The sequence below is a fragment of the Spea bombifrons genome, chromosome 2, assembly GCF_027358695.1.
Source record: "Spea bombifrons isolate aSpeBom1 chromosome 2, aSpeBom1.2.pri, whole genome shotgun sequence".
NCBI lineage: Eukaryota > Metazoa > Chordata > Amphibia > Anura > Pelobatidae > Spea > Spea bombifrons.
Window position 1 is genome coordinate 60,623,215 of NC_071088.1, and position 11,163 is coordinate 60,634,377.

Below are 11,163 nucleotides of genomic sequence, written 5' to 3' on the forward strand. Positions count from 1 at the left end.
TCTTGTAAATACTAAGAGTTCCATTAGGGACTCTGTATGGATGATTTAACATTAGTATAATAGGGTAGGTGACAAACCAATCCATCTTAAATGAATTAGTACAGGAATAAATCATATACTGTACAGACATGATCAATATTATTGGCACCCTTGAATATTTTGCGCATTGTATACAATATCTACTAACACATACACTCATGTGTTTGATACAGAACAGCACAGGATAAAACAATGACAGTTAAAAAGTAGATTGGAGGTATAAAAATGGAAATATTACCCTCTAGAAAAAAAACAAATCAATTTGAGAAGAACTAAGATGTTATTGCTATGAAATCAGACTCACCTTTAATAAATTGTCAGTGCCCACATAGCTTCAAAGAACCAATCGTTTATGCATTTAATGCTTAAAAGGACCACTTTTATTCCCTTTATGTTCGAAGGTCAAGGAGGACCCTTTGTTGAAAGCAAATCATAAAAAGGCACAACTGATCTTTGACAACATTTACCTACTGAAACCAGAAAATACTGGAAACATTCAACGCTGCGGAATCTGCCGGCGATTTATAAATAAATGTAATGTAATATGGACGGATGAAACCAAAGTAGAGATCTTTGGCAAGGCAGACCAAAGATATGTTTAAAGGCCATCAAAATGAAGCTTGTAAGCTACAGTTAAATATGGTGGATGATTTGTAATAGGGTTGTTTCACTGCCTCTGATAATGGAGGCCTTTAACCTAAATAGGGAATTATGAAATCAGAGGTTCACCAAGACATTTTACAGTAAAATGTACTACCCAGTGTCAGAAAACTAGGTATGGATCAATGATCATGGGTCCTACAGCACAACAATGATCTAAAGCACACATCCAAAAGCACTGATCCAAAAGAGTCCTGATCTCAATCGGATTGAAAACCTTTGGGAACAGCAGACAACTGCAATTGGGAAATGGAATCCGGAACAAATTGCAATTGCAGAGTGGGAGAATGCCAATGGACAGATGCAAGCAGCTTATAAACTACTCTTGGAGGCCAACTGTTGCCAATTATTGTGAAAGTTAGTTGAAAGGGCATCTTTTTTGTTCAATAGTTTTGGACATCTTGTTCTAATATTCTGATAATACAAAGTAGGTACATTTCCAATTATTTCAGAAGATATTCAAGGTTGTCAATAATGTTGTCCAAAGATCTTGGCTTTCCTATGTTAAAATACTTACATATTTTGTAATTCAAGTATATCCAAAACAATTCATGTAATTGTAAATCAAAACATAAAATAAGCAGTTTAAAAAAAAATCATTTAATCATGCTAAAATCTGAGATGCTTACTATTCCCTTGTAAGTATGCATTATGCATCAGCTCTTCTTACAAGAAAAGCCACTTGGGTTGGTTCAGGCTGTGAAACCACAGGTTAAAAAGATGTAATGATCCAGTATGATACAGAATGAACTTAGCTAATAACATTGATGGGTTAGTTACATTTTTAAAAATTATATAAAGGGGACCAATGTTTTAATGAAAAATACGCTATCGCATTTAACGGTAAGTTTCAGCAGGGCATTGATAAGTTTAATGCGTATATTCAACAAGGGGCATTTTGTAGTAAGGACAAAAAAAAATGTAATGAGCAGAAATACAGGTATTTGTAGTTGGTCTAATAGAGTATGAACCATTATTGGGAATGGGACCTTGTATACCCAATGATTCTGCTTTAAATCGGGTTTAAATCTGGATGTACAGTGATTTTATCAAGCCCCTTTTCAGTGATAGACCTTGCATGTAGTTAATAGCATTACTTAGAGCTGGGAATTTTTGTATCACTTCTCTCAATTTAGAAAGTCTTTCTTTCAATCAATGTGTATCTGAAATGTTTAACATTAACTTAGGTTACCACTTGGTTTCCAATCCAGTCCTCAAATTTTCTTTTTTTAATCACCCTATTGGAATAGAATGTGGTAATTATTCAATCCTGCATTGTTAGTGTGTCTTGGAAACTACCCTTCTAGAAACAATAATATCGAAACATTTCGCTTTAGCAAATGTTGATCCAGGGAACTATATGACTGACCTTTTGAGCCAAGGATTTTGGGACAATATTAGGTAAAAGTCTTATTTTTTATGGGAATGGAAGGGTTGAACTTGGTGGATTTTGAGTCGTTTTAATTCTACCCAGGTAACTATGTAATTAAGGACTTCAACCACCCTCCCCCACATGTACAGCTATAGCACAACCTGCATTATGTGTCCTATGAATGGTCTCATTTTATCCCATTTGAACATTTCTCTGTAACACTAAAACTCTAACTGGACTGCCACATGTAGAGCCTGCACACACCTATTTAACTCTTTTTTCTCCTTCATTTTTTTCTGCACCTGATATCACTGTACCCCACCAGTAACCCATTGTTCAAATTTTGCTTTCTGAACTCCTCTGATCCCCCCTGTACTCCATTTCTGCCTCTTCTTACAAGTTATTACAAATATAAGCTTTTTCAGCAAAATGAATAAACATTTTATAATCATTGTTATGACGTTTTTCTGCACCGCCTTTCAACAAACGCACTACATAGAAACATCTGAGTGAACAGATATTAACAAAAAAGATCACAGTAACTGTAGTGTATATCTGTACATACATATATACACACAAGCAGGTATACTGTCCACATAAAATCCTACTATATGCATATGTTCAAAGTAATCCTTCTGTAAAATGTTGTCTGCAATCTTGCTGTTGATATAAGGGTGTTAAAGCCAAATAGCTACACACACATTTATGTGGGTATGGAGGACTCTTCTTCGAATTTGAGCTCCTGTCCACCTCCCACCTCACTTAGTCCAATCCAACACATTCTAGCTGGTTTGCTGTTTGTTAAATGGACAGTTCCTTTTGTCCTAATCCATCTTGGTGCCTTTGTCTTCCTCTCCAGCCTGTATGCAGGAAAAAAAATGCTCTCTATATTTGAAAGGTTCATGTGCCTAGGAAGCATCCTTGAGTTCTGGGCTGTGTGAGGGCTCTTGCGGAAACTCTGACGAGGGGGATTGAAGGTCTGCACCTCGATCTAGGAAGGAAGTCAAATGGCTATTTTGGAAATTTATTGCTGGTTTTGTTTGGAAATGTCATATTAAAAAACCACATTAATCTTCACACACACATAAGAATGAGAGTAACATCTTATAGTGAAAGCAGCTATATGATGCTATGCCATTCACTCTACATGTAACACATAAAAACAGAAAAAGAATTTAAGACACAAGATCCTGACCAGGTGCAATATTGCACAAAATGCCCCAACGTCTGCTCCATCTGCTCCCTGGTATTCTGGTTGGAGGGCACAAGGATATCTGTACCTAGATGGCATTTCAAATCCTCCTCAGTCTGCAAAGCCTCAGAATGGGGCAGTGATTTACCTCCTACTAAACCAGTATTATTTAAAACCTATGGCACATTTATGTCATATCTCTATAAGGTAGTATGCAATCGTTGCTATTAAGGGGATGAAACAGAAATGATTGAGAAACCACAATTAAGAAACTTCAATCCAAATGAAAACAGATGAGATGTAGCAGATGTAGGAGATCCCAGCACCATTCTGCCACTGACTACCCATCTACATGGGTATGATTTTGTACCCACTGCAGGGCAAATAGGCAGAGGGGAATGGAATCTGGCATAATACTGAAGGGTGACACAGAGAGAAAGGGCATTATGGGACATGTTACCATACCTGTATTAAGAGACATTTCTGCTAGTTTGAGAGGAAGGTCGGAGGGAGCAACCCCTGCTGGAGACCCTAGTATGTCAGGTAACGCATTCCTACGTCCCGTTCGAGCAGATGAAGCAAAATCTAGTACAGGTTGTACTTCTGTCATAATTACCTGGGAAACAAACATTAAGTTATTGAGGACTACATGCTGTTGATATTCTTTGTCTAGAACAAGTAGTTCATTGGGCGTTGAATAAAAATTCCGAAAAAAAGAAGAGAAGAAAAATTTGAAAAACTGTTCGTACATGTTTCAACTGTTGTGTAACATAGAGTTGAAGTCATAGTGATCACTTTCTTTTCCAAATACACACATAAAATGCAAGTTACAATTATTATAACCCAGTGCAATATAAGTGCGCTGGAACGATCCAAGTAGATTTCTATGGGGCAGCACTGAGTGATTTTTTTCTGAAAAGGAGGTGATAAGCTAATTAAGTTTGATCTAGGCCAATAATTTCCTTGCAATCTACCTAGAAATCCATGTGTAATCACCTGGTTAGATTTTACATTTACATGTTGCTCATGCAATATCTGTAAGGAAGTAGAAACCTATTTTTTTTTAAAGTGTAAAAACGAATGTTTTTAAACATTTTAAATGACCGAAGAGGTCATTTTTTTTTTGTTGTTAGAAATGTGACAGGGTTTTACCAAGATTTAATCTGTGAGCTCGTTTTGTTACTCTGTGAGCTCTTTGCAGCTATGTTTAGGATTGAGTAAGGTAATTGTAAAGGTAATGTATTTTTATTAGACATTTAATTTATAAACATATTTACTGTTTATAGTCATATTACCGTGATGTTTGGGGCTGTAGAACACTAGTAAACGCAAACCCAGCAAACCTTCTAAGCTCCTAGAAAAGAGGCAACTCTGGGGAAAAAAGGGACAGAGGGGTGCTGTATCCTACAACCTTCCGTTCCTTCTTCCCTGGTATACTTCTACATGCGCAAACCACTAGGTCCTTAGTTTCTGAGGACTAAATTGTTACCAACTGGGCTCTGTAACAATATAGTAACATATGGTTATGGAAGTGTGAGCTACATTTATTTTACTTTGATTTGCCAATCATACCTTCCTACCTTGCTTGTTTAAAATACAGATTAACTGTCCAGAGTCAAAGTTACAAACTCAAAATATAGTTCTGAACGATACACAGGTGTATTTCAGCTTATTGACTTCTCTATATATAATGAGGAATCCACCCAGGTGATTCAGGAAATCTCATTGATTTCATTTTGCTTTGGAGGGGTCGGTTCAGCCATTTTTGATGGAGAAACTCATATTACATGGAAAGTTTTCTAAAATGTTTTACATTTCCTCTTTTATACACCTACTTGTGCATTAATCTTATTTGTGCACGCTGAGCCATGTTCCACTGAAAACCAAAAGGGTCTTTTATGTAAAAACATTTAATTTGTGTGATTGGACATATATAGTCTTAAGGGGTGAGATGCCTGCTAGGAACAGTCCAAATCCTAGATCCACAGCTAATTGAAGGCTGGACTTCTTGGCAACACCAGCAATGTTTTGACAAGCAGCAGACAATGTAACAGCATCTTACACGCAAGAAGCAGAGGCACTAACTGCTTCCTGTATTGGAAATAAAGTGTGGAAATTCTGACAGTGACCTAAAACTTTTAGTAATAGAGACTTTGCCACAAGGCATTGATACCATTATACAGGTGAACCAGGTTCCTTAGGTGTCAACACAAGGTTCTCTTCTATGCTGTAACCTGTGCTGAGGACATAGTTTGCCTAATATGCTAGATAACGTCCTAGAGTCTGTATGTTTGTATAATTTGATCCCTTTGCAATCCCAAACAGCACAGGAGTCAAACCTACACAAGCCAAGACCATTTCTTTTTCCAGGAATTAGTGCTTTGACTACCGAACAATCAAAAGGGGGCAGAGTTTATCAGAAATACGCTGAAGAGCATGAAGAGGCTTCAATATACTGAAAAATGGTGAAGTTGTGTTAAAAATAGTATGACTCTTACCTTAGCCTTGTCAAAGCTAACAGCAACCATCTCTTCAGGCCCAATGAAATTACTAGAACCCGGCTTAAATTTAGTGATGCAGTAATACCTATTATCAGATGTTACTTTTTAAGTATTTGGCAAAGTCTTCGTTTCTCTGCTTTAAACATTTTAAATAGTTAACTTCTAACTTCATTCACATGGAAAGAAACCAGCCCTATGGTTTATCAGAAACTTAGTTTGACCTGGAAACAATACAGAAAGGATCCAGTGATCATGTAAATGCTGCTTAAAGTCCTTGTTAATCTAGACACCACAGCAATTTATGTGCAGCAGGAACACCCACCAATGTCAGTGGGAGTGTCCACTCATGTCAGTGGGACTTCCCGCAACATCATGGGGCACAGCCCCATTTAAGGGGGGCAAAAATGGAGGGGAGTGGGGTGTGTGTGAGGACCCCGACAGGGAGGATTAGATTGTCGACCTGGAGAATCGGCACTTCTCCTGGAGTCTCCAGGCAAAACATATAGTATAGCATACAAAAAGCTTGTTGCAGTGGTACAAAATCTTAAAATTAGAGCAGCCTAAAGGGAATTTGGAGAAGCGTTTTAAAGCCATAGATCCACAGAGAGGCATAATCAATCTAACATGCTTCTCAAAACAAGCTTGACAACCTCTGGCTCTTCTGGGTTCAGACACCTAGCAGAGGGACTGTTAAAGGCCAATTAAAGACACTCTCTAAACCTCAAGCCTCAGCTAGCTTGAACCCAGCAGCCAACTGATTTGACATTGCACTGAGCAAAAGATTTGGGTTTCAAACTATAAAGGTCTGGCTGCCTACAAAATGTTCATGCCTTTCTCAACAATTTACAACATATATATTCAAAGGGTATGACAAAACTAGAACCGACAGACAAACACAAACCCATACTTTAAGAGAGGGCCCTGCCCTGAGATACATGCTGCAGCCGCACACTTTCCCGATGAGATCAGGCAGTTTTCCTTCTGATACTAGCAGCAGGAATCTTGTTAATGAACAGGGGGAATCCTGGTGTTTTTGTAGGTGTTATCTCCATAATTATATCTAGAAACCACTAACCTTCTGTTTTTATAAAGGGTTACTTCAAAAGCAGGACAGGCGGATATACATCTGATATGTTTAGAGATGATAGGACTCTGTGGTTGTATGGTTGTCCCATGACATTCAGCACAGGAAAGCCTGGTGCCCTTGTAGCCAGTTAATGACATGTTAAGAGACCTGATATATGAGAAACCGTATAACCCACGTGCAGAAGAAACGTGTAGAGGCTCCTTCCATTAAGAATATAACGAGGACTATCTCAGCCTAAATGTATACATTGCCCCTGAGTTACTTGGAGCTGTCTGCACCCCACATTGTGTTATAGGGGCACAATAATATGGTACAGTTACTACACTGCTTGTCAGTATCGTCTGACGCCTCTAATATTGTCTCAGCTTGCCCCTGTGCAGTATGTGCTGAAGTCGGAAGGCCAATTAATGTTTCTCAATATTGCTATGAAAAATGCCAGGGCTGTCAACACATCTTTATAAACCGCTCTCAGCAGATCACACAGAGTTATACTAAGGACTGACTAAACATATTTTTAATGACTAAAAATAGAGAGTATTCCTACCTTCAAGTTTAACTGAGCGTAGACCTCATGCTGCTGTCACGAAATCGATCTATGCTACTAAGGGCTGCCTAAACCTGACCCAAGGCAGATATATATATATATATATATATATATATATATATATATATGTGTGTGTGTGTGTGCATATACACATACATGTGAAGCTAATAGCTAATACTATTACTGAAGCCCAACAGTAGATTTAGCCCATAGTGGCCATACATATGTACACACAGACACATATGTATATATATATATACATGTATATATATATATATACATATATATATATATACACTCATATCTATGTGTAGATGATAGCTAATGCATAGATAAACATATGGGTTCTAATACTTAACAACATGTGCATACTGTTTATTGTTACCATTGAATAACCCGTGTCATATTTATGTATGGATCTGAATATGATAAAGAGAGTGTTCGAGCTATATTCACATTGTCAGTGGTTACACTCACACACACACTCTATAGGTATTTCTCACAAACAATAGCCCAATGACATAATTAAGCTCATCTCACAAGCCCGAGAACCCCTCTTACCTCGGTAACAATGTCCCCCCTTTTTATTTTTGGTCAGATGCAGGAGCTAGCAGGACACAAACCCTCCCCAGCCACTCATTGACAATAGAGCATCTTTCAACCCTTTCTCTCTCCTCCGGGTCGCAGAAAAGGTTCATACCACTGGTGTGCAAGATGGGAGATAAAGACACATCTCCCCCAGCCTAACCAGCGTCTGAAGGCAGCGTGTAAATTGATGTCTGCTAATAATATTTATATCTTAAATGCATCGTTTGGGGGTCTTTGAAGCCTGAAAAGCCCCCCTTCTCTCCCCCTACATTTTCGTACAAAATGGTTTCATCCGTAGAGTCCTTTATTAAACCTGCCTTCCAGTCTGGTTAGGATATGGGTACAACATAGGATGCATTTAGAAGGTGTGCTCTGTGATTTAAACAATAGTCACATAACAGATAATGTAATTAGATGCAGGACATGGGTTTAAAAAGTAAGGTTAAAATGGGTAATCCACATACAGATAATATAACACAGTTTATACAGATCTTCATTGTTCATGTCAATCAGACTAGTTTTGAAGGACATGTAGAGTATGTGGCTCAATAGCTAAATTATTAATCTGATGACCCTATAAAACAATAAAAAATAATAACTGAGTAGGGTAAGGTTTAAACCTGTGCCTATAATAAAGTGTCTAAAAATAATGGATTTTCATCATCCCAGTGCCCACTTCAAATATTCTTTACATCTTTTTCAATTAGGATATTAATATGATAATGTTTGACTTTCTATGCAAGTACAGTTCTGTTCAAGGATGTGACAATTCAGCAGCAAATTGTCACCGGAACTTGTGAACATGTTTTCATTAAGTTTTTACGTGAGGAAGAATGGCCTAGCTCATGACAAGCTCCCTGGTTCTTCTCTTTCCATGTCCCATGACCTGTGACCGCGCTCTTTTCCAGTCCCCAAGAAAGACAAGCACCAGTTCTTTTTGGATTAGAATGGCCAGAGCTTTATTAACATTGTAAAGTGCTTAACTTTTATTGATCATTATGAAAGCATAACTTTTAATAAACAAGTATCACATCAAAATCTTATTAATAATCTTAAATCACTCAGTACTGCTTAAAGCCCCCAGCCACCAAACACCAGCTCAGAGGCTGTACATCCCTACCATATAACATATCACCCTGTGGCAAATCGACCCATTGCTCTCTTGCAACCTGCCAAAACCAACCAAACACCCTACTCCCAGGGACCTATACTGACAGCTCTGATGAAATGACTACCTGACTGCCTGCTCCCCCCCTAGCACATACTTACTACCCCATCTCCATTCTCCAGATGCCCCTTGAGTCTTTTTTTCCCTTTTGCTAGATATTTCCTTAATTTGGTCCCCCCCCCCCAACCCTGTCATGCAGCCCACTTTGCTGTCTGTAATTTTCTTGGTTAATTATTTCTAGGAAATATTATTGATAAACAATTTCAATTTCTAAATGTGTACAAGGTTTCTATAGGACGCAGGAGATGATGAACGTGTTTTCCTGGTAAACTACTAGTTAATATTTTTTTCATTGTTTTCTTCCTGTTTCAACTTGCATCATATGAATCAGTAATCTGCATGTCTCTACTATAAAAAAAGAGGGTATGTAATATTATGTTATGCAATGTGAACGTTTGAAAATTAAAGCTAGCATTAAGATACCTTGATACCACCCCAACTCTCAAGAAAATTCTGTATTTGTTTATTTGGGGTCGTTGATCTGTACTCACTTTATTTTTAGATGCCGTTAAATAGGATATGTTTAATGCTGGATAGAACCTACATCTTAACAGATCTGAAGTATATTTGTTTAAGTTAAATTAATAAACCGAAATCATTTCTAATAGTTTGATGAGTTTGCCCCATTACTTTGCATTTCTACATTACCAACATTTTCTAGTCAATAGAACTGGTCATTGTGCTGCACTAAGATAACTTGCAAAACTCAATGGCTGTCAACTTGTCGACCAGAAGGCTTACTCCTCTTGTGTCACACTACCCCAATCGCTCTTAGTGTCGCAGTCACTACCGTGTTCTGATTATCCATGACAGCATGTTGAAATTTAGTGGAACATATTGTAGTTATATTGTTACCGATGACATATCATGCAATTCCTTTCTTCATCTTGTTAAATGTTTTAATGGTGTTAGAGTTACCACCTCGATATCATGTTTTCAAGGGACACAGGGCTATCAATGCGAGATGGCTGGACTGTCATGCAAATGAATGTGTAATCTAAACCCTCATTTAGTTGTGCACCTGGGTTTAAGCAGCCATTGTTCTTTCTAATGATCCTCCTGGCCCTCAAGATACACTACAGTCAAGTTAGACTATGCAAGTTTAGGAATAGTTCATCATCAGGAATCAAGCCAAAAGTTGGTACAGGCAGCAATCTAGAAAACAAAAAACAAAAAAAAACATGAACTAGCCACAATCAGGATTGGAGAGAATGAATGGCAATGCAGCAAAACACCTTTCCCCTCTCCAACCCCAATACCTCCTTACCTCCTACCCATTGCCTACATTTGTTGCTTAAGAGAGGGGTCTTCTTGGTGGGAGGCAAATGTTAGTTACCCATTAATTAAAACTATAGGACCATGGTAGTAGCTCACTGACCAGCATACACATGCAAATAATAATAAACTAGGGATGTTGCTTGCTCAACATCAAGGGAGTCAAAAAGTTATGCAGTGTAGTCTAGTTCCATAACGCATAGCAAACATTATGAGATGCTGCAAAACAGAGGGTAGTTAGAGAGTAGTAAAAAAAGAGACCTAAAGTCTTCTAATCTGGATCGTAAACGTAGCCAAGGTCATACACAGGAGATCAGAATAAAGTACACGGAGCTTTAGCTGCAAGCAGGCTAACAGTAACCCAAGCCAAACAATGCAAAGGCCCAGCCTGAAGGGCAGAGCAGGTATAAAAGGGAAGGATGCACCCAGGTAAGCAGATGTAGCTGGTCAGGTTGTTCTGACAGACCAGCTGCTGTGATCTGACAGATGACCTCTAGAGGCTGCAACTGATATGACACATATTAAAGGAATACAGAGTCCAGGCTGACAGGGTGGAATCCTGACAGCCCATCAAATGGATGGCTTAGAATCATGAAATATGCATTCCACAGCAGCTGCAATGCCAATCCATAATGATATAAAAGCTAATCTTTGGCACTCCAGCTGTTGAGTACTCA

General features: G+C 38.2%; 1 protein-coding gene across 1 annotated transcript; it reads right to left on the minus strand.

Annotated features, from left to right (window-relative positions):
- Positions 1-2,631: 2,631 nt before the first annotated feature.
- Positions 2,632-8,062, minus strand: LOC128474724 (cAMP-dependent protein kinase inhibitor beta-like). The gene is made up of 3 exons (XM_053457111.1): positions 7,957-8,062; positions 3,729-3,879; positions 2,632-3,062 (listed from the first exon to the last, which is right to left on the minus strand). Exons 2-3 carry the CDS (start codon positions 3,871-3,873, stop codon positions 2,980-2,982), a joined length of 228 nt encoding a protein of 75 aa, XP_053313086.1. The 5' UTR covers positions 3,874-3,879; positions 7,957-8,062; the 3' UTR covers positions 2,632-2,979.
- Positions 8,063-11,163: the final 3,101 nt, after the last annotated feature.